Source organism: Anoplolepis gracilipes, chromosome 11, assembly GCF_047496725.1.
Source record: "Anoplolepis gracilipes chromosome 11, ASM4749672v1, whole genome shotgun sequence".
In the NCBI taxonomy this organism is placed as follows: domain Eukaryota; kingdom Metazoa; phylum Arthropoda; class Insecta; order Hymenoptera; family Formicidae; genus Anoplolepis; species Anoplolepis gracilipes.
Genome location: NC_132980.1, coordinates 1,404,184 through 1,427,603, shown reverse-complemented (window position 1 = coordinate 1,427,603; position 23,420 = coordinate 1,404,184). Strand labels below are relative to the sequence as shown.

General features: G+C 55.4%; 1 protein-coding gene and 3 pseudogenes across 1 annotated transcript; all 4 read right to left on the bottom strand.

Annotated features, from left to right (window-relative positions):
* Positions 1–689: 689 nt before the first annotated feature.
* Positions 690–867, bottom strand: LOC140671502 (U2 spliceosomal RNA; annotated as a pseudogene).
* Positions 868–8,611: 7,744 nt separating this feature from the next.
* Positions 8,612–8,789, bottom strand: LOC140671501 (U2 spliceosomal RNA; annotated as a pseudogene).
* A 7,177-nt stretch (positions 8,790–15,966) lies between these two features.
* On the bottom strand, positions 15,967–23,418 carry LOC140671115 (uncharacterized). The gene has a single exon (XM_072902219.1). It carries the CDS (start codon positions 22,516–22,518, stop codon positions 17,365–17,367), a length of 5,154 nt encoding a protein of 1,717 aa, XP_072758320.1. The 5' UTR covers positions 22,519–23,418; the 3' UTR covers positions 15,967–17,364.
* On the bottom strand, positions 16,568–16,745 carry LOC140671500 (U2 spliceosomal RNA; annotated as a pseudogene).
* Positions 23,419–23,420: the final 2 nt, after the last annotated feature.

Here is a 23,420-nt window from a genome sequence, read left to right as displayed (position 1 = left end):
TGAAAATGGTAATAAATAAAATGAATAAATAGACAGTTAATAAATAAATATATATATACAGATTAAATCCAATTATAAATCTAAGGGAATAGGATACTAATAAATAGACTGTCACAGGTAGCATACATAAAAATACACATATATTTATTCAACGAGAATATCAATGTCATATGCGCGGTGTGCGACAATAACAATGTCAAAGCCGTGACACGTGGAGGCAGCGCGTGGCGGGCCGGATGACAGGCCCGCTAATTGCACTAAATGACTTTATTTAATTTATATTATTAATTAATCAACGCGCACTGCACCCACGTGCCACTGAGCTGTCACAACACCGCGCAATTACCTCAACAGGACGCCTGTCAAACGCAGACGACGCACACTCGCTCGAAAAGGGCAATCCCGCTGTTTTTCAATAAATAAATAAATTAAATAAATTACGCGATCGCCTCTCGGCCGGACACACTCGCGACTCACTCACACTCCCGGGTTAAAAAAAAAAAAAAACTTATCAAATAATAAAAAAAAACCGGCTAAGCCCCCCGAGCTAAGACTTTACGCGAAAAGCGCGCGATCACCCGGGGATTCAGAAAACCGCTAATTAGTGAAACCGGGCGCGCGGCCACGGGTCAGGGCCTAATAAGCCTGTAATTAAAGATGTTAAATATAATAAACTTATGTTTTAATTGGCTTATTAGGCCGCTCCTGACGGTACTGCAATGTCAGGTCGACCCGCGGCAGAGTCGGAGCAAGCTCCGGTCACCCGCCCGGTTCCAAAAATCAGTTTAATATTCTGAATCCCCTATGGGGATTGTATCAGATATTAAGCTGATAAGAACAGATAAAAACCACTTTATTTCAATTAATGTTCCCCGAGGAGGCAAACCCCCCCGGGGTAAAAATACAATATAAAAGCGGCTCTAGCCGCGCGCATATCTTAATTAATATATGGGCGGGGGACAATAACCCCCCCCGCCAGTGGGCAACACTATGATTATGCGATGGGGGAGGGCCCGCCTCCCCCAGAGCGCGAGTATATATAAATATTATATTAATATTGCCCCGGTTCGCAGGCCGGGGCAATTCGTATAATACATATCACAGCATTTCGCTCCCGGGCCTATCATAGTCGCAAGTCAAAAGATAAAATGGCCCGGGAGCGCGCACGCGGTTTAAAGAAAAAATTATTATTAAAAAAAAAGAAATTAGTCAATTACGACTCATTCACACTCGCTTAAAATGCAATATTTTTATACGCGACATTCACTCTCGGAACATATAGGCCCACACAGCATGCAATAGCAAGTAAATAAAAATAGAAAAAAAAAAAAAAAATAAAAAAAAAAAAAAAAATAAAAATAAAAGATAATTGTGGGCAGGACAGGTACGCAATAAATTACGCGACATTCACACTCGGAATACACATCGTACTAGAATAAATAAAATAAATAAGAATAAGAATAAATATATAAAAAATAAATAAATAAGTAATAAATAATAAAACTAAGCGACACCGCCGTTTCTGCCGGCGGGCCAACGCCGGCGAACCGCTCGGGGGGGTGTCGCGAGCACCCCATCACCGGAGGGACGGGAAGGAGCGGCGTACTGGCGCACGCCGGACACGTGTTCCACGTAAACGTCCCGCGACCAGCGAATGGTATCCGAGACAACGAGGCGGCGCAGCATAGAGGCGTACGCACTGCCAATATGCAACGTCCGCAGCACCGCCTCGTTGGCCGGATCCCACGAGCCGAGGGAGCCGACGACGAAGGCCGTCACGACGACACGGTACCCTTCGCGCTGGAGCGCCTCCGCCAAGGGCGAGTACTTGGCAATTTTCCTCGCCCTGGCCTCCTCAAACGACCTCCAGCGGTTTTCGAAGGGCACCGTGACGTCGCAAATGACGACACACTTGGAGGGCTCGTGCCTGATCACGAGATCAGGTCGTAGCTCCCCAAGTTCCCCGTCGACCCCCTCGACCCGCCGGTTTACCCGTTTTTCACCGGGCATACGGCAAGCCTTTCGGAGCCTGTGCAGCACGGCGTCGTGCCTCAGCTGAATGGCGGCCGAATGGACCCCACAGTGGTTGATAACGTGGGGAAGGGTCTCGGCCGCCAACCCGCATCGCCGACATCTTCGGTCCGCCTCCCCCCAGCGACGAGCGCCGTTTAGGGGGAGGACGTCCAGGCGCGCGCGGTGTATAAAGCGCCAGTCGGCGAAGCGGGTGAAGCTGCCACCGCGGACGAAGTGATTGCTCACCCCAGCCCGCGACGACACCTCGAACACCTTCCCCTGGTCCGGTTTGGCCAAGAGCGTTGACGCGTAAAATGCCGCCACCGCTGAGCGCAGACGGGTCACCACCTGGGCACGAGCACCAGGTGGGACTTTTACCGTGTCCCCTATGGGCGTACCCCTGCACTCCACGACCAACTCCTCGGTCGGCCCGCTCCATCGCCACCGAAGAGACAACCTTTCGGACTGCCTCCGGGCGGCGTTCCGCGCCCTCGACCACAGGGAGCGCTCCCCTCCGTCGCGAAGCCTCCCCTCGAGCGAGCCCGAGAGGAAGGCAGCTAAATCCTCGCCCGATGGCGGGCCCCCAATACGCCTGGCCACAACTCCCCGCAGAGACGCCCACGCGAGCCCCCTGACCGTCTCGTCGCCAGCCGTAAGCATACGGAAGGCGTGCGCGACGGACAGGACGTCCGCGAGGTCAGACATCGGAAGTAGCCCACAACCCCCCCGTTTGGGAGGGAGGTAGACCACTTCCGCGCTGGCCCTCTGCGGGAGGTCGAGCCAGTCCTTGGCAGCCCGCCGGATCTCTAAATCTACGGTTTTGAGGGGGCGTTTCTCCACTGCGGCTCCCCGTAGCAGAAAGTCGACGCGCGGCAGGATGTTGGTGGCCAAGGTCTCTATTTTCTGCCACGGGGCGAGGAGAGCGCGGTCAACCGCCCGAAGATCCTCCAGGAGGCCTCCGATGGTGACATATGGAGTCTGGTCGACCGAGAAGCCGGTCGGGACTCCGAGATGAAAGTAAGGCTCGCCGTCTGCCAGGTGACGAACGGGCTGCCCCTGGATCTCGAAGGTCGTCGGTAGGACCCTGCCGACCACTCCTGCACCGATGTGCAGGGTGGCGCATTTCGCAGGGTTGAACCGCAACCCCACCGACGATGCTTCGAGCTCCGCGACGGCGAGAAGCCGCCGCATTCCCTCGGGCGTTTCAGCGACAAGGGCTATGTCGTCCGCGTACGCGAAGGTGTTAAAGCGATAGCCCAGTAGATCGAACCCCGCATCGACATCGGTGACTGCGCGCAGTACCGAGTCGATAGCGAGGTCAAATACTACCGGGCTAAGCGGACACCCCTGTCGCACGCCCGAGCGAATCGGGACAGGCGCGGTGTAGCCCTCGGCAGCTCGCACCCGCGTGGAGCACCCGTCATACATGGAGTTCCATATATTGACGAGGCCCCCCGGCACGCCGGAGCGAATGAGCGCGCGGCGGATCGTCGCATGCGGGATCGAGCCAAACGCGTTGGAAAGATCCAGCCATGCGACGACCGCCTGCCGCCGAGTCCGCCGGGCATCAGTCAGGATTTCCTGCAGGACGAAGTTATGCTCGTAGCACCCCTCGTCCCTTAGGAATCCCTTCTGCGCCCGGCTAAGCTTGTTGTTACTGACCGCCCAGTCGGTCAGACGATCAGCGACGAGCGCGGCGTAAAGTTTGGGGACCGTATCACCCAGCGCGAGAGGACGCCAGTTCTCTAACATTTCCCGGTTGCCTTTTTTATACACCAACACTGTGTTGGAGGTCTTCCAGGACGCGGGAACTGCCTCGAGCCGCTGACAGATGTTAAATAGAGCGGTGAGGAGTCGCGCGCCCGGATCCGATTCGCGGAGGTCCTTATAGCTGATACCGTCGGGACCCGGCGCAGAGTTATTCATACGCCGGAGCCGACGGTCAACTATTCGCTCCGCGAACGGATCGAGCAGGCGCGCGGCCTCCTCAACGGCCAAGGGGTCAGCGCGCTCCACGACTTCGTCGTCGACACTGCCCATAGGATCCCCTCCGCGATATAGGTCCTCGAAGTACGCCTGAACCCGCTCCTTCGGCACTTGGCAGAATTCTGCGGGCCCCTGCAGCACCTCTCGGACCGCACGACGTCGGTTCACCCGGTACAGCGCCTGTAGACGAGTCGCTTCGCGCACCCAGTCTCCGCGTCCTTCTCCCGACTGCGAGGGACCGGCCGGTGCCGGCCCCCTTTGATTTCTGGCGTCGTCTCTCGCTGGGGCGGCCCCCCCGCCCCGCCGCCCCCGCGCCTCACGCGACCGAACCGGACGGTCACGGGCGCCGGGAGCACCGCCGCTGGCCACACCCGCCGCACCTCCCCCGAGGAAGTCAGCGACCGAGGCCGCGTATTCCTCGAGGTCAGCGAGCGAGGCAACGCCTCCGGCCCGCCGCATCAGCACGTCCCGCACGACCAGTCGTGCCCGCCTGTACTGCCTCGCGGCAGCAGCAGGGGTCGGTAGGTCGGCGGGCCGCTGACCCGCCGGGCCGAGAGCGCGCCGCGGACCTCGGCGGTGCTCCCCGCCCCCGTTTAGGGCTCGACTCGGCGGTGTCATCCCATTCGCTCCCGCGCCGCCGGCTACGGTTGCTCCCCGCCGACGGCCCATGACACCGCGAACGCTCGCGGACCCACTCGGATGTCCGGCCGCTTCCTCCTCAGCACGCCGTTGACCAGGTGCTCCTCCCGCGTTGATCCTCCGGGATGCGACGATCGCGGCGAGCCCCGCTGGAACCCTCTCAACGGACCGAACACTGGTCCGCTCCAGCACCACCGAGCACGGTCGAATCAAGTTCAAAGTGTCTCTGTCACTTATGTTCGCCGGCGTTATCGGCGAGACGGGCGATTGCCGCGGCCCCGCCGCCGCCGGGCTGACACTTTGTACGGAGTCGTCGCTCCGCCGACGCCCCGCTCTTCTTCCCAGGCTCGTCCTCCATCTCTCTGGGTCTCCCTCCTCCCCCGATGTCCTTGGGGATGCTCCTCGGTGCACTTCGTCCGGCGTCCTCATGTCCCGGCGCATCCGCACGTCGACCTCACACGGCGACACCTCCAGGATGGTCGGGAGGGGGGAGGGACGGAGCGGCGTGCTCCTTCTCCCCGCGGTGTACCCCGTGGACATCACGGGGGACCCGCATGTAGTGGTTGTCACCGTGTTGGTCGACAACGTGGCGGGCATCGACGTCGCGGGCATCTCCGATGTTGGTGGAGGTTGAGGAGACCCCGCTCCGCATACGCAGATGGTCGGCGATGCGGCGGGGCTTCTCTGGGAGGGCGGGGTCCCGCGCTGCAGGGGCGACGTCCTCGCCGGCCCCTGTGCCCTCCCTGTGCTCCGCGACGTCGATAGCGCGGCGCTCAGATTCCGCACCGCGGTGCCGGCGGAGATGGTCGTCGCCGGCCGCGCCTCCGGGTTCCTCCTGGTAGACGTCGTTCTACCCGGAGGCGCCCGCGGTGCCGCCCTGGCCGATGACCTGGCCAGGGACCTCGTCTCCCGCGCGGTCTTCTCGACCGACACGCTGGACGCCCGAGTCCTGCTCCTCGTCGTGGGTCCTGCCTGGATGATGGTTGGCGGTGTTTTCTCGGGCGTCCTCCTCCGTGTGCCCCCCCCGCCGCCGAAGGATGGTGAAAAATCGGCGGCGGCTCCCGGTGACCTTCTGGGGGGCACGCGTGTCGGTCTGGTAGCGCCGCTCTTCTCAAGAGGCACGCTCTGTGATCTCCGACTCCTGGACGACCCCGTCGTGCTGGTGGTGGTCGGCGGGGTCACGGAGGGCCTCCTGGTGGTCGCCGGCCCTCCCCCCGATGACGTGGGAGTCGGAATTCGCGCCTCTCTGGACGCGGGAGACGGACGCTTCCTATTGGCTGCGCCGCGCTGTGTTGTGGATCCGCCTTGAGGTTGCGGATGCGCCTTAATCGTGCCGGCGGCGGCCGCGCGTGGCGCGGCGCTCGCGGTGCACGTAATGGCGGCCGTCCTTCCCGTCAACGCTGTGGATGTTGTGCGCGTGGTGTTTGCGGCGGCCGACGACGATGGTGGATTTGTCGTCGGCCCCGCTGCAGTGACGGCCGCGTAGGAGGGAGATCTCCTCGTTGGCGCCGATGTGGTCGTGGCTGGTGGTGTTGCCCGTGTACTCATTCCTGTTGTTGTTTGTGCAGGTGTCGGCGCCGATGCGGAGAACGTGAGCCTGGGTTGCCGCGAGGATGACGCTCGGTTTCGCGACGGAGCTCCAGCGGCAGACGTCGACGGCGGGGCAGCGCACACCGCCCTTGGACGCGCACCCGAAGAAGATGGCCCGCCGGCAGTATTACCAGTGTGTGCGCCATCCGCGTTGCCACCCGCCGCAGCGGGGACACCGTGACTTTTTTCAAAGTGTACTTTTACAGATTTAAGGGGATATCTCCCTTGCCCCATGTACTCGCACATGGAGCATTTGTATGTCACGGTGTCCCCCGCATGATATTTCTTTTGGTGCTTGATTAAGTGCGGCGGGTCGCTAAATTCGCCGCGTGACTTCGCGACGCCGTCAGCGGTCATCCAGCAGCGCGGGCAATGCACCCGGGCGGGCACTGGATACTCGATGACGACGACGCGGGCGTCCTGTGACATTGTGAATATGTTATAATATAAATAACGAACAAATATATATGTATGTGAGTGGTATTTTGCAAGACTCGTGTGATTGTGTGGATAGCTGCGTATATATTGTAAATATAATGTATAGGTGTAATAATATGTGTAAATGTATGATTAAGTGTATGCAGATAGTTGTGAGTGAATAGATTGTAAGTGATTAGATGCGAGAATGTGTATATACAACTGATGTATCGCTGTGAGTAGATGTAAGTCGATAACTAGTTAAGGTACTGCTGCGAGTGGATGAATGTACTTGTGTGTGCGTATATAATTTAATAGGAAATATGTAAAAAGAATGTGTATGAGTTAATGTGCATGTACCCCTCAGCGATGATTATGTAATTATATGAAGGCTGTCAGAAATATGTATAGTTATGGAAATTATATATTTAATAGTATATGTAGCTTTATAGGCTAATGTAAATTATTGTATATACCATTGGCATCAAATTTAGTATAAATAGATAGAAAAATGATAGGATATATACACAGCGTTGAGTCTACTAGTGTGAATTTGTAGCATTTAAGTATCTGTGACAGTTTAGGTTAAGAATAAGGAAGTTGAATGAATAAATAAAAGTATACGAGTGGCTGTATATATAGTATTAATAAATAAATGTAGATAGAAAAAAATAAGAATATAATTATAACAGTGACTATGCCAATATGAAAGTATGCATATACAATCAGGCTGCAGCGAGGACCAGAGCGATGACTGGTTTTGTGTAGATTACTGTGTATGTATAACTTGGAGTGAAATGAATAAGTAAATATAGATGGATGAGTATATACGATTCAGAAGTATGTAAAAATAAGTGAATAAATATAGTTAAGTATATACAGTTAAGAAAATAGGCAGTTATGAATCTTTATATGTGCGCACAGTAATAAATAGAATAAGGATAAATAGCTGCAAGCCCATATATATATGCAATTAAGAATAGTGATAGTCAAAAAAAAATAGGTAATAATAAATATGTCAATGTAAAGAAAAGTTATGTATATATGACCAATTGCAGCGAAGACAAGAGCGATGACTAGATTTGTGTATTAATGTATATGTACAATTTGAAGTGAAATAAATAAATAATTATAATTAAATGAGTATATACAATTCAGAGATGAATAAGAATAAATAAATAAATATAATTATGTATATACAATTGAGAAAATAAATAATTATGAAAATATATGTACATATAATAAGAAAAGAATATAACTGCAAGTTGATATATATACAATTGAAAATGGTAATAAATAAAATGAATAAATAGACAGTTAATAAATAAATATATATATACAGATTAAATCTAATTATAAATCTAAGGGAATAGGATACTAATAAATAGACTGTCACAGGTAGCATACATAAAAATACACATATATTTATTCAACGAGAATATCAATGTCATATGCGCGGTGTGCGACAATAACAATGTCAAAGCCGTGACACGTGGAGGCAGCGCGTGGCGGGCCGGATGACAGGCCCGCTAATTGCACTAAATGACTTTATTTAATTTATATTATTAATTAATCAACGCGCACTGCACCCACGTGCCACTGAGCTGTCACAACACCGCGCAATTACCTCAACAGGACGCCTGTCAAACGCAGACGACGCACACTCGCTCGAAAAGGGCAATCCCGCTGTTTTTCAATAAATAAATAAATTAAATAAATTACGCGATCGCCTCTCGGCCGGACACACTCGCGACTCACTCACACTCCCGGGTTAAAAAAAAAACTTATCAAATAATAAAAAAAACCGGCTAAGCCCCCCGAGCTAAGACTTTACGCGAAAAAAGCGCGCGATCACCCGGGGATTCAGAAAACCGCTAATTAGTGAAACCGGGCGCGCGGCCACGGGTCAGGGCCTAATAAGCCTGTAATTAAAGATGTTAAATATAATAAACTTATGTTTTAATTTGCTTATTAGGCCGCTCCTGACGGTACTGCAATGTCAGGTCGACCCGCGGCAGAGTCGGAGCAAGCTCCGGTCACCCGCCCGGTTCCAAAAATCAGTTTAATATTCTGAATCCCCTATGGGGATTGTATCAGATATTAAGCTGATAAGAACAGATAAAAACCACTTTATTTCAATTAATGTTCCCCGAGGAGGCAAACCCCCCCGGGGTAAAAATACAATATAAAAGCGGCTCTAGCCGCGCGCATATCTTAATTAATATATGGGCGGGGGACAATAACCCCCCCCGCCAGTGGGCAACACTATGATTATGCGATGGGGGAGGGCCCGCCTCCCCCAGAGCGCGAGTATATATAAATATTATATTAATATTGCCCCGGTTCGCAGGCCGGGGCAATTCGTATAATACATATCACAGCATTTCGCTCCCGGGCCTATCATAGTCGCAAGTCAAAAGATAAAATGGCCCGGGAGCGCGCACGCGGTTTAAAGAAAAAATTATTATTAAAAAAAAGAAATTAGTCAATTACGACTCATTCACACTCGCTTAAAATGCAATATTTTTATACGCGACATTCACTCTCGGAACATATAGGCCCACACAGCATGCAATAGCAAGTAAAAAAAAATAAAAAAAAAAAAAAAAAAAAAAAAAAAAAAAAAAAAAAAAAAAAAAATAAAAAAAAAAAAAAAAAAAATAAAAATAAAAGATAATTGTGGGCAGGACAGGTACGCAATAAATTACGCGACATTCACACTCGGAATACACATCGTACTAGAATAAATAAAATAAATAAGAATAAGAATAAATATATAAAAAATAAATAAATAAGTAATAAATAATAAAACTAAGCGACACCGCCGTTTCTGCCGGCGGGCCAACGCCGGCGAACCGCTCGGGGGGGTGTCGCGAGCACCCCATCACCGGAGGGACGGGAAGGAGCGGCGTACTGGCGCACGCCGGACACGTGTTCCACGTAAACGTCCCGCGACCAGCGAATGGTATCCGAGACAACGAGGCGGCGCAGCATAGAGGCGTACGCACTGCCAATATGCAACGTCCGCAGCACCGCCTCGTTGGCCGGATCCCACGAGCCGAGGGAGCCGACGACGAAGGCCGTCACGACGACACGGTACCCTTCGCGCTGGAGCGCCTCCGCCAAGGGCGAGTACTTGGCAATTTTCCTCGCCCTGGCCTCCTCAAACGACCTCCAGCGGTTTTCGAAGGGCACCGTGACGTCGCAAATGACGACACACTTGGAGGGCTCGTGCCTGATCACGAGATCAGGTCGTAGCTCCCCAAGTTCCCCGTCGACCCCCTCGACCCGCTGGTTTACCCGTTTTTCACCGGGCATACGGCAAGCCTTTCGGAGCCTGTGCAGCACGGCGTCGTGCCTCAGCTGAATGGCGGCAGAATGGACCCCACAGTGGTTGATAACGTGGGGAAGGGTCTCGGCCGCCAACCCGCATCGCCGACATCTTCGGTCCGCCTCCCCCCAGCGACGAGCGCCGTTTAGGGGGAGGACGTCCAGGCGCGCGCGGTGTATAAAGCGCCAGTCGGCGAAGCGGGTGAAGCTGCCACCGCGGACGAAGTGATTGCTCACCCCAGCCCGCGACGACACCTCGAACACCTTCCCCTGGTCCGGTTTGGCCAAGAGCGTTGACGCGTAAAATGCCGCCACCGCTGAGCGCAGACGGGTCACCACCTGGGCACGAGCACCAGGTGGGACTTTTACCGTGTCCCCTATGGGCGTACCCCTGCACTCCACGACCAACTCCTCGGTCGGCCCGCTCCATCGCCACCGAAGAGACAACCTTTCGGACTGCCTCCGGGCGGCGTTCCGCGCCCTCGACCACAGGGAGCGCTCCCCTCCGTCGCGAAGCCTCCCCTCGAGCGAGCCCGAGAGGAAGGCAGCTAAATCCTCGCCCGATGGCGGGCCCCCAATACGCCTGGCCACAACTCCCCGCAGAGACGCCCACGCGAGCCCCCTGACCGTCTCGTCGCCAGCCGTAAGCATACGGAAGGCGTGCGCGACGGACAGGACGTCCGCGAGGTCAGACATCGGAAGTAGCCCACAACCCCCCCGTTTGGGAGGGAGGTAGACCACTTCCGCGCTGGCCCTCTGCGGGAGGTTGAGCCAGTCCTTGGCAGCCCGCCGGATCTCTAAATCTACGGTTTTGAGGGGGCGTTTCTCCACTGCGGCTCCCCGTAGCAGAAAGTCGACGCGCGGCAGGATGTTGGTGGCCAAGGTCTCTATTTTCTGCCACGGGGCGAGGAGAGCGCGGTCAACCGCCCGAAGATCCTCCAGGAGGCCTCCGATGGTGACATATGGAGTCTGGTCGACCGAGAAGCCGGTCGGGACTCCGAGATGAAAGTAAGGCTCGCCGTCTGCCAGGTGACGAACGGGCTGCCCCTGGATCTCGAAGGTCGTCGGTAGGACCCTGCCGACCACTCCTGCACCGATGTGCAGGGTGGCGCATTTCGCAGGGTTGAACCGCAACCCCACCGACGATGCTTCGAGCTCCGCGACGGCGAGAAGCCGCCGCATTCCCTCGGGCGTTTCAGCGACAAGGGCTATGTCGTCCGCGTACGCGAAGGTGTTAAAGCGATAGCCCAGTAGATCGAACCCCGCATCGACATCGGTGACTGCGCGCAGTACCGAGTCGATAGCGAGGTCAAATACTACCGGGCTAAGCGGACACCCCTGTCGCACGCCCGAGCGAATCGGGACAGGCGCGGTGTAGCCCTCGGCAGCTCGCACCCGCGTGGAGCACCCGTCATACATGGAGTTCCATATATTGACGAGGCCCCCCGGCACGCCGGAGCGAATGAGCGCGCGGCGGATCGTCGCATGCGGGATCGAGCCAAACGCGTTGGAAAGATCCAGCCATGCGACGACCGCCTGCCGCCGAGTCCGCCGGGCATCAGTCAGGATTTCCTGCAGGACGAAGTTATGCTCGTAGCACCCCTCGTCCCTTAGGAATCCCTTCTGCGCCCGGCTAAGCTTGTTGTTACTGACCGCCCAGTCGGTCAGACGATCAGCGACGAGCGCGGCGTAAAGTTTGGGGACCGTATCACCCAGCGCGAGAGGACGCCAGTTCTCTAACATTTCCCGGTTGCCTTTTTTATACACCAACACTGTGTTGGAGGTCTTCCAGGACGCGGGAACTGCCTCGAGCCGCTGACAGATGTTAAATAGAGCGGTGGGGAGTCGCGCGCCCGGATCCGATTCGCGGAGGTCCTTATAGCTGATACCGTCGGGACCCGGCGCAGAGTTATTCATACGCCGGAGCCGACGGTCAACTATTCGCTCCGCGAACGGATCGAGCAGGCGCGCGGCCTCCTCAACGGCCAAGGGGTCAGCGCGCTCCACGACTTCGTCGTCGACACTGCCCATAGGATCCCCTCCGCGATATAGGTCCTCGAAGTACGCCTGAACCCGCTCCTTCGGCACTTGGCAGAATTCTGCGGGCCCCTGCAGCACCTCTCGGACCGCACGACGTCGGTTCACCCGGTACAGCGCCTGTAGACGAGTCGCTTCGCGCACCCAGTCTCCGCGTCCTTCTCCCGACTGCGAGGGACCGGCCGGTGCCGGCCCCCTTTGATTTCTGGCGTCGTCTCTCGCTGGGGCGGCCCCCCCGCCCCGCCACCCCCGCGCCTCACGCGACCGAACCGGACGGTCACGGGCGCCGGGAGCACCGCCGCTGGCCACACCCGCCGCACCTCCCCCGAGGAAGTCAGCGACCGAGGCCGCGTATTCCTCGAGGTCAGCGAGCGAGGCAACGCCTCCGGCCCGCCGCATCAGCACGTCCCGCACGACCAGTCGTGCCCGCCTGTACTGCCTCGCGGCAGCAGCAGGGGTCGGTAGGTCGGCGGGCCGCTGACCCGCCGGGCCGAGAGCGCGCCGCGGACCTCGGCGGTGCTCCCCGCCCCCGTTTAGGGCTCGACTCGGCGGTGTCATCCCATTCGCTCCCGCGCCGCCGGCTACGGTTGCTCCCCGCCGACGGCCCATGACACCGCGAACGCTCGCGGACCCACTCGGATGTCCGGCCGCTTCCTCCTCAGCACGCCGCTGACCAGGTGCTCCTCCCGCGTTGATCCTCCGGGATGCGACGATCGCGGCGAGCCCCGCTGGAACCCTCTCAACGGACCGAACACTGGTCCGCTCCAGCACCACCGAGCACGGTCGAATCAAGTTCAAAGTGTCTCTGTCACTTATGTTCGCCGGCGTTATCGGCGAGACGGGCGATTGCCGCGGCCCCGCCGCCGCCGGGCTGACACTTTGTACGGAGTCGTCGCTCCGCCGACGCCCCGCTCTTCTTCCCAGGCTCGTCCTCCATCTCTCTGGGTCTCCCTCCTCCCCCGATGTCCTTGGGGATGCTCCTCGGTGCACTTCGTCCGGCGTCCTCATGTCCCGGCGCATCCGCACGTCGACCTCACACGGCGACACCTCCAGGATGGTCGGGAGGGGGGAGGGACGGAGCGGCGTGCTCCTTCTCCCCGCGGTGTACCCCGTGGACATCACGGGGGACCCGCATGTAGTGGTTGTCACCGTGTTGGTCGACAACGTGGCGGGCATCGACGTCGCGGGCATCTCCGATGTTGGTGGAGGTTGAGGAGACCCCGCTCCGCATACGCAGATGGTCGGCGATGCGGCGGGGCTTCTCTGGGAGGGCGGGGTCCCGCGCTGCAGGGGCGACGTCCTCGCCGGCCCCTGTGCCCTCCCTGTGCTCCGCGACGTCGATAGCGCGGCGCTCAGATTCCGCACCGCGGTGCCGGCGGAGATGGTCGTCGCCGGCCGCGCCTCCGGGTTCCTCCTGGTAGACGTCGTTCTACCCGGAGGCGCCCGCGGTGCCGCCCTGGCCGATGACCTGGCCAGGGACCTCGTCTCCCGCGCGGTCTTCTCGACCGACACGCTGGACGCCCGAGTCCTGCTCCTCGTCGTGGGTCCTGCCTGGATGATGGTTGGCGGTGTTTTCTCGGGCGTCCTCCTCCGTGTGCCCCCCCCGCCGCCGAAGGATGGTGAAAAATCGGCGGCGGCTCCCGGTGACCTTCTGGGGGGCACGCGTGTCGGTCTGGTAGCGCCGCTCTTCTCAAGAGGCACGCTCTGTGATCTCCGACTCCTGGACGACCCCGTCGTGCTGGTGGTGGTCGGCGGGGTCACGGAGGGCCTCCTGGTGGTCGCCGGCCCTCCCCCCGATGACGTGGGAGTCGGAATTCGCGCCTCTCTGGACGCGGGAGACGGACGCTTCCTATTGGCTGCGCCGCGCTGTGTTGTGGATCCGCCTTGAGGTTGCGGATGCGCCTTAATCGTGCCGGCGGCGGCCGCGCGTGGCGCGGCGCTCGCGGTGCACGTAATGGCGGCCGTCCTTCCCGTCAACGCTGTGGATGTTGTGCGCGTGGTGTTTGCGGCGGCCGACGACGATGGTGGATTTGTCGTCGGCCCCGCTGCAGTGACGGCCGCGTAGGAGGGAGATCTCCTCGTTGGCGCCGATGTGGTCGTGGCTGGTGGTGTTGCCCGTGTACTCATTCCTGTTGTTGTTTGTGCAGGTGTCGGCGCCGATGCGGAGAACGTGAGCCTGGGTTGCCGCGAGGATGACGCTCGGTTTCGCGACGGAGCTCCAGCGGCAGACGTCGACGGCGGGGCAGCGCACACCGCCCCTGGACGCGCACCCGAAGAAGATGGCCCGCCGGCAGTATTACCAGTGTGTGCGCCATCCGCGTTGCCACCCGCCGCAGCGGGGACACCGTGACTTTTTTCAAAGTGTACTTTTACAGATTTAAGGGGATATCTCCCTTGCCCCATGTACTCGCACATGGAGCATTTGTATGTCACGGTGTCCCCCGCATGATATTTCTTTTGGTGCTTGATTAAGTGCGGCGGGTCGCTAAATTCGCCGCGTGACTTCGCGACGCCGTCAGCGGTCATCCAGCAGCGCGGGCAATGCACCCGGGCGGGCACTGGATACTCGATGACGACGACGCGGGCGTCCTGTGACATTGTGAATATGTTATAATATAAATAACGAACAAATATATATGTATGTGAGTGGTATTTTGCAAGACTCGTGTGATTGTGTGGATAGCTGCGTATATATTGTAAATATAATGTATAGGTGTAATAATATGTGTAAATGTATGATTAAGTGTATGCAGATAGTTGTGAGTGAATAGATTGTAAGTGATTAGATGCGAGAATGTGTATATACAACTGATGTATCGCTGTGAGTAGATGTAAGTCGATAACTAGTTAAGGTACTGCTGCGAGTGGATGAATGTACTTGTGTGTGCGTATATAATTTAATAGGAAATATGTAAAAAGAATGTGTATGAGTTAATGTGCATGTACCCCTCAGCGATGATTATGTAATTATATGAAGGCTGTCAGAAATATGTATAGTTATGGAAATTATATATTTAATAGTATATGTAGCTTTATAGGCTAATGTAAATTATTGTATATACCATTGGCATCAAATTTAGTATAAATAGATAGAAAAATGATAGGATATATACACAGCGTTGAGTCTACTAGTGTGAATTTGTAGCATTTAAGTATCTGTGACAGTTTAGGTTAAGAATAAGGAAGTTGAATGAATAAATAAAAGTATACGAGTGGCTGTATATATAGTATTAATAAATAAATGTAGATAGAAAAAAATAAGAATATAATTATAACAGTGACTATGCCAATATGAAAGTATGCATATACAATCAGGCTGCAGCGAGGACCAGAGCGATGACTGGTTTTGTGTAGATTACTGTGTATGTATAACTTGGAGTGAAATGAATAAGTAAATATAGATGGATGAGTATATACGATTCAGAAGTATGTAAAAATAAGTGAATAAATATAGTTAAGTATATACAGTTAAGAAAATAGGCAGTTATGAATCTTTATATGTGCGCACAGTAATAAATAGAATAAGGATAAATAGCTGCAAGCCCATATATATATGCAATTAAGAATAGTGATAGTCAAAAAAAAATAGGTAATAATAAATATGTCAATGTAAAGAAAAGTTATGTATATATGACCAATTGCAGCGAAGACAAGAGCGATGACTAGATTTGTGTATTAATGTATATGTACAATTTGAAGTGAAATAAATAAATAATTATAATTAAATGAGTATATACAATTCAGAGATGAATAAGAATAAATAAATAAATATAATTATGTATATACAATTGAGAAAATAAATAATTATGAAAATATATGTACATATAATAAGAAAAGAATATAACTGCAAGTTGATATATATACAATTGAAAATGGTAATAAATAAAATGAATAAATAGACAGTTAATAAATAAATATATATATACAGATTAAATCTAATTATAAATCTAAGGGAATAGGATACTAATAAATAGACTGTCACAGGTAGCATACATAAAAATACACATATATTTATTCAACGAGAATATCAATGTCATATGCGCGGTGTGCGACAATAACAATGTCAAAGCCGTGACACGTGGAGGCAGCGCGTGGCGGGCCGGATGACAGGCCCGCTAATTGCACTAAATGACTTTATTTAATTTATATTATTAATTAATCAACGCGCACTGCACCCACGTGCCACTGAGCTGTCACAACACCGCGCAATCACCTCAACAGGACGCCTGTCAAACGCAGACGACGCACACTCGCTCGAAAAGGGCAATCCCGCTGTTTTTCAATAAATAAATAAATTAAATAAATTACGCGATCGCCTCTCGGCCGGACACACTCGCGACTCACTCACACTCCCGGGTTAAAAAAAAAACTTATCAAATAATAAAAAAAAAAACCGGCTAAGCCCCCCGAGCTAAGACTTTACGCGAAAAAAGCGCGCGATCACCCGGGGATTCAGAAAACCGCTAATTAGTGAAACCGGGCGCGCGGCCACGGGTCAGGGCCTAATAAGCCTGTAATTAAAGATGTTAAATATAATAAACTTATGTTTTAATTGGCTTATTAGGCCGCTCCTGACGGTACTGCAATGTCAGGTCGACCCGCGGCAGAGTCGGAGCAAGCTCCGGTCACCCGCCCGGTTCCAAAAATCAGTTTAATATTCTGAATCCCCTATGGGGATTGTATCAGATATTAAGCTGATAAGAACAGATAAAAACCACTTTATTTCAATTAATGTTCCCCGAGGAGGCAAACCCCCCCGGGGTAAAAATACAATATAAAAGCGGCTCTAGCCGCGCGCATATCTTAATTAATATATGGGCGGGGGACAATAACCCCCCCCGCCAGTGGGCAACACTATGATTATGCGATGGGGGAGGGCCCGCCTCCCCCAGAGCGCGAGTATATATAAATATTATATTAATATTGCCCCGGTTCGCAGGCCGGGGCAATTCGTATAATACATATCACAGCATTTCGCTCCCGGGCCTATCATAGTCGCAAGTCAAAAGATAAAATGGCCCGGGAGCGCGCACGCGGTTTAAAGAATAAATTATTATTAAAAAAAAAGAAATTAGTCAATTACGACTCATTCACACTCGCTTAAAATGCAATATTTTTATACGCGACATTCACTCTCGGAACATATAGGCCCACACAGCATGCAATAGCAAGTAAATAAAAATAGAAAAAAAAATAAAAAAATAAAAATAAAAGATAATTGTGGGCAGGACAGGTACGCAATAAATTACGCGACATTCACACTCGGAATACACATCGTACTAGAATAAATAAAATAAATAAGAATAAGAATAAATATATAAAAAATAAATAAATAAGTAATAAATAATAAAACTAAGCGACACCGCCGTTTCTGCCGGCGGGCCAACGCCGGCGAACCGCTCGGGGGGGTGTCGCGAGCACCCCATCACCGGAGGGACGGGAAGGAGCGGCGTACTGGCGCACGCCGGACACGTGTTCCACGTAAACGTCCCGCGACCAGCGAATGGTATCCGAGACAACGAGGCGGCGCAGCATAGAGGCGTACGCACTGCCAATATGCAACGTCCGCAGCACCGCCTCGTTGGCCGGATCCCACGAGCCGAGGGAGCCGACGACGAAGGCCGTCACGACGACACGGTACCCTTCGCGCTGGAGCGCCTCCGCCAAGGGCGAGTACTTGGCAATTTTCCTCGCCCTGGCCTCCTCAAACGACCTCCAGCGGTTTTCGAAGGGCACCGTGACGTCGCAAATGACGACACACTTGGAGGGCTCGTGCCTGATCACGAGATCAGGTCGTAGCTCCCCAAGTTCCCCGTCGACCCCCTCGACCCGCTGGTTTACCCGTTTTTCACCGGGCATACGGCAAGCCTTTCGGAGCCTGTGCAGCACGGCGTCGTGCCTCAGCTGAATGGCGGCAGAATGGACCCCACAGTGGTTGATAACGTGGGGGAGGGTCTCGGCCGCCAACCCGCATCGCCGACATCTTCGGTCCGCCTCCCCCCAGCGACGAGCGCCGTTTAGGGGGAGGACGTCCAGGCGCGCGCGGTGTATAAAGCGCCAGTCGGCGAAGCGGGTGAAGCTGCCACCGCGGACGAAGTGATTGCTCACCCCAGCCCGCGACGACACCTCGAACACCTTCCCCTGGTCCGGTTTGGCCAAGAGCGCTGACGCGTAAAATGCCGCCACCGCTGAGCGCAGACGGGTCACCACCTGGGCACGAGCACCAGGTGGGATTTTTACCGTGTCCCCTATGGGCGTACCCCTGCACTCCACGACCAACTCCTCGGTCGGCCCGCTCCATCGCCACCGAAGAGACAACCTTTCGGACTGCCTCCGGGCGGCGTTCCGCGCCCTCGACCACAGGGAGCGCTCCCCTCCGTCGCGAAGCCTCCCCTCGAGCGAGCCCGAGAGGAAGGCAGCTAAATCCTCGCCCGATGGCGGGCCCCCAATACGCCTGGCCACAACTCCCCGCAGAGACGCCCACGCGAGCCCCCTGACCGTCTCGTCGCCAGCCGTAAGCATACGGAAGGCGTGCGCGACGGACAGGACGTCCGCGAGGTCAGACATCGGAAGTAGCCCACAACCCCCCCGTTTGGGAGGGAGGTAGACCACTTCCGCGCTGGCCCTCTGCGGGAGGTTGAGCCAGTCCTTGGCAGCCCGCCGGATCTCTAAATCTACGGTTTTGAGGGGGCGTTTCTCCACTGCGGCTCCCCGTAGCAGAAAGTCGACGCGCGGCAGGATGTTGGTGGCCAAGGTCTCTATTTTCTGCCACGGGGCGAGGAGAGCGCGGTCAACCGCCCGAAGATCCTCCAGGAGGCCTCCGATGGTGACATATGGAGTCTGGTCGACCGAGAAGCCGGTCGGGACTCCGAGATGAAAGTAAGGCCCGCCGTCTGCCAGGTGACGAACGGGCTGCCCCTGGATCTCGAAGGTCGTCGGTAGGACCCTGCCGACCACTCCTGCACCGATGTGCAGGGTGGCGCATTTCGCAGGGTTGAACCGCAACCCCACCGACGATGCTTCGAGCTCCGCGACGGCGAGAAGCCGCCGCATTCCCTCGGGCGTTTCAGCGACAAGGGCTATGTCGTCCGCGTACGCGAAGGTGTTAAAGCGATAGCCCAGTAGATCGAACCCCGCATCGACATCGGTGACTGCGCGCAGTACCGAGTCGATAGCGAGGTCAAATACTACCGGGCTAAGCGGACACCCCTGTCGCACGCCCGAGCGAATCGGGACAGGCGCGGTGTAGCCCTCGGCAGCTCGCACCCGCGTGGAGCACCCGTCATACATGGAGTTCCATATATTGACGAGGCCCCCCGGCACGCCGGAGCGAATGAGCGCGCGGCGGATCGTCGCATGCGGGATCGAGCCAAACGCGTTGGAAAGATCCAGCCATGCGACGACCGCCTGCCGCCGAGTCCGCCGGGCATCAGTCAGGATTTCCTGCAGGACGAAGTTATGCTCGTAGCACCCCTCGTCCCTTAGGAATCCCTTCTGCGCCCGGCTAAGCTTGTTGTTACTGACCGCCCAGTCGGTCAGACGATCAGCGACGAGCGCGGCGTAAAGTTTGGGGACCGTATCACCCAGCGCGAGAGGACGCCAGTTCTCTAACATTTCCCGGTTGCCTTTTTTATACACCAACACTGTGTTGGAGGTCTTCCAGGACGCGGGAACTGCCTCGAGCCGCTGACAGATGTTAAATAGAGCGGTGAGGAGTCGCGCGCCCGGATCCGATTCGCGGAGGTCCTTATAGCTGATACCGTCGGGACCCGGCGCAGAGTTATTCATACGCCGGAGCCGACGGTCAACTATTCGCTCCGCGAACGGATCGAGCAGGCGCGCGGCCTCCTCAACGGCCAAGGGGTCAGCGCGCTCCACGACTTCGTCGTCGACACTGCCCATAGGATCCCCTCCGCGATATAGGTCCTCGAAGTACGCCTGAACCCGCTCCTTCGGCACTTGGCAGAATTCTGCGGGCCCCTGCAGCACCTCTCGGACCGCACGACGTCGGTTCACCCGGTACAGCGCCTGTAGACGAGTCGCTTCGCGCACCCAGTCTCCGCGTCCTTCTCCCGACTGCGAGGGACCGGCCGGTGCCGGCCCCCTTTGATTTCTGGCGTCGTCTCTCGCTGGGGCGGCCCCCCCGCCCCGCCGCCCCCGCGCCTCACGCGACCGAACCGGACGGTCACGGGCGCCGGGAGCACCGCCGCTGGCCACACCCGCCGCACCTCCCCCGAGGAAGTCAGCGACCGAGGCCGCGTATTCCTCGAGGTCAGCGAGCGAGGCAACGCCTCCGGCCCGCCGCATCAGCACGTCCCGCACGACCAGTCGTGCCCGCCTGTACTGCCTCGCGGCAGCAGCAGGGGTCGGTAGGTCGGCGGGCCGCTGACCCGCCGGGCCGAGAGCGCGCCGCGGACCTCGGCGGTGCTCCCCGCCCCCGTTTAGGGCTCGACTCGGCGGTGTCATCCCATTCGCTCCCGCGCCGCCGGCTACGGTTGCTCCCCGCCGACGGCCCATGACACCGCGAACGCTCGCGGACCCACTCGGATGTCCGGCCGCTTCCTCCTCAGCACGCCGTTGACCAGGTGCTCCTCCCGCGTTGATCCTCCGGGATGCGACGATCGCGGCGAGCCCCGCTGGAACCCTCTCAACGGACCGAACACTGGTCCGCTCCAGCACCACCGAGCACGGTCGAATCAAGTTCAAAGTGTCTCTGTCACTTATGTTCGCCGGCGTTATCGGCGAGACGGGCGATCGCCGCGGCCCCGCCGCCGCCGGGCTGACACTTTGTACGGAGTCGTCGCTCCGCCGACGCCTCGCTCTTCTTCCCAGGCTCGTCCTCCATCTCTCTGGGTCTCCCTCCTCCCCCGATGTCCTTGGGGATGCTCCTCGGTGCACTTCGTCCGGCGTCCTCATGTCCCGGCGCATCCGCACGTCGACCTCACACGGCGACACCTCCAGGATGGTCGGGAGGGGGGAGGGACGGAGCGGCGTGCTCCTTCTCCCCGCGGTGTACCCCGTGGACATCACGGGGGACCCGCATGTAGTGGTTGTCACCGTGTTGGTCGACAACGTGGCGGGCATCGACGTCGCGGGCATCTCCGATGTTGGTGGAGGTTGAGGAGACCCCGCTCCGCATACGCAGATGGTCGGCGATGCGGCGGGGCTTCTCTGGGAGGGCGGGGTCCCGCGCTGCAGGGGCGACGTCCTCGCCGGCCCCTGTGCCCTCCCTGTGCTCCGCGACGTCGATAGCGCGGCGCTCAGATTCCGCACCGCGGTGCCGGCGGAGATGGTCGTCGCCGGCCGCGCCTCCGGGTTCCTCCTGGTAGACGTCGTTCTACCCGGAGGCGCCCGCGGTGCCGCCCTGGCCGATGACCTGGCCAGGGACCTCGTCTCCCGCGCGGTCTTCTCGACCGACACGCTGGACGCCCGAGTCCTGCTCCTCGTCGTGGGTCCTGCCTGGATGATGGTTGGCGGTGTTTTCTCGGGCGTCCTCCTCCGTGTGCCCCCCCCGCCGCCGAAGGATGGTGAAAAATCGGCGGCGGCTCCCGGTGACCTTCTGGGGGGCACGCGTGTCGGTCTGGTAGCGCCGCTCTTCTCAAGAGGCACGCTCTGTGATCTCCGACTCCTGGACGACCCCGTCGTGCTGGTGGTGGTCGGCGGGGTCACGGAGGGCCTCCTGGTGGTCGCCGGCCCTCCCCCCGATGACGTGGGAGTCGGAATTCGCGCCTCTCTGGACGCGGGAGACGGACGCTTCCTATTGGCTGCGCCGCGCTGTGTTGTGGATCCGCCTTGAGGTTGCGGATGCGCCTTAATCGTGCCGGCGGCGGCCGCGCGTGGCGCGGCGCTCGCGGTGCACGTAATGGCGGTCGTCCTTCCCGTCAACGCTGTGGATGTTGTGCGCGTGGTGTTTGCGGCGGCCGACGACGATGGTGGATTTGTCGTCGGCCCCGCTGCAGTGACGGCCGCGTAGGAGGGAGATCTCCTCGTTGGCGCCGATGTGGTCGTGGCTGGTGGTGTTGCCCGTGTACTCATTCCTGTTGTTGTTTGTGCAGGTGTCGGCGCCGATGCGGAGAACGTGAGCCTGGGTTGCCGCGAGGATGACGCTCGGTTTCGCGACGGAGCTCCAGCGGCAGACGTCGACGGCGGGGCAGCGCACACCGCCCTTGGACGCGCACCCGAAGAAGATGGCCCGCCGGCAGTATTACCAGTGTGTGCGCCATCCGCGTTGCCACCCGCCGCAGCGGGGACACCGTGACTTTTTTCAAAGTGTACTTTTACAGATTTAAGGGGATATCTCCCTTGCCCCATGTACTCGCACATGGAGCATTTGTATGTCACGGTGTCCCCCGCATGATATTTCTTTTGGTGCTTGATTAAGTGCGGCGGGTCGCTAAATTCGCCGCGTGACTTCGCGACGCCGTCAGCGGTCATCCAGCAGCGCGGGCAATGCACCCGGGCGGGCACTGGATACTCGATGACGACGACGCGGGCGTCCTGTGACATTGTGAATATGTTATAATATAAATAACGAACAAATATATATGTATGTGAGTGGTATTTTGCAAGACTCGTGTGATTGTGTGGATAGCTGCGTATATATTGTAAATATAATGTATAGGTGTAATAATATGTGTAAATGTATGATTAAGTGTATGCAGATAGTTGTGAGTGAATAGATTGTAAGTGATTAGATGCGAGAATGTGTATATACAACTGATGTATCGCTGTGAGTAGATGTAAGTCGATAACTAGTTAAGGTACTGCTGCGAGTGGATGAATGTACTTGTGTGTGCGTATATAATTTAATAGGAAATATGTAAAAAGAATGTGTATGAGTTAATGTGCATGTACCCCTCAGCGATGATTATGTAATTATATGAAGGCTGTCAGAAATATGTATAGTTATGGAAATTATATATTTAATAGTATATGTAGCTTTATAGGCTAATGTAAATTATTGTATATACCATTGGCATCAAATTTAGTATAAATAGATAGAAAAATGATAGGATATATACACAGCGTTGAGTCTACTAGTGTGAATTTGTAGCATTTAAGTATCTGTGACAGTTTAGGTTAAGAATAAGGAAGTTGAATGAATAAATAAAAGTATACGAGTGGCTGTATATATAGTATTAATAAATAAATGTAGATAGAAAAAAATAAGAATATAATTATAACAGTGACTATGCCAATATGAAAGTATGCATATACAATCAGGCTGCAGCGAGGACCAGAGCGATGACTGGTTTTGTGTAGATTACTGTGTATGTATAACTTGGAGTGAAATGAATAAGTAAATATAGATGGATGAGTATATACGATTCAGAAGTATGTAAAAATAAGTGAATAAATATAGTTAAGTATATACAGTTAAGAAAATAGGCAGTTATGAATCTTTATAT

Bases quoted from the DNA above. Each gene is read 5' to 3' on its own strand.
- LOC140671115 (XM_072902219.1), bottom strand. From the start codon at position 22,518: ATGTCACAGGACGCCCGCGTCGTCGTCATCGAGTATCCAGTGCCCGCC.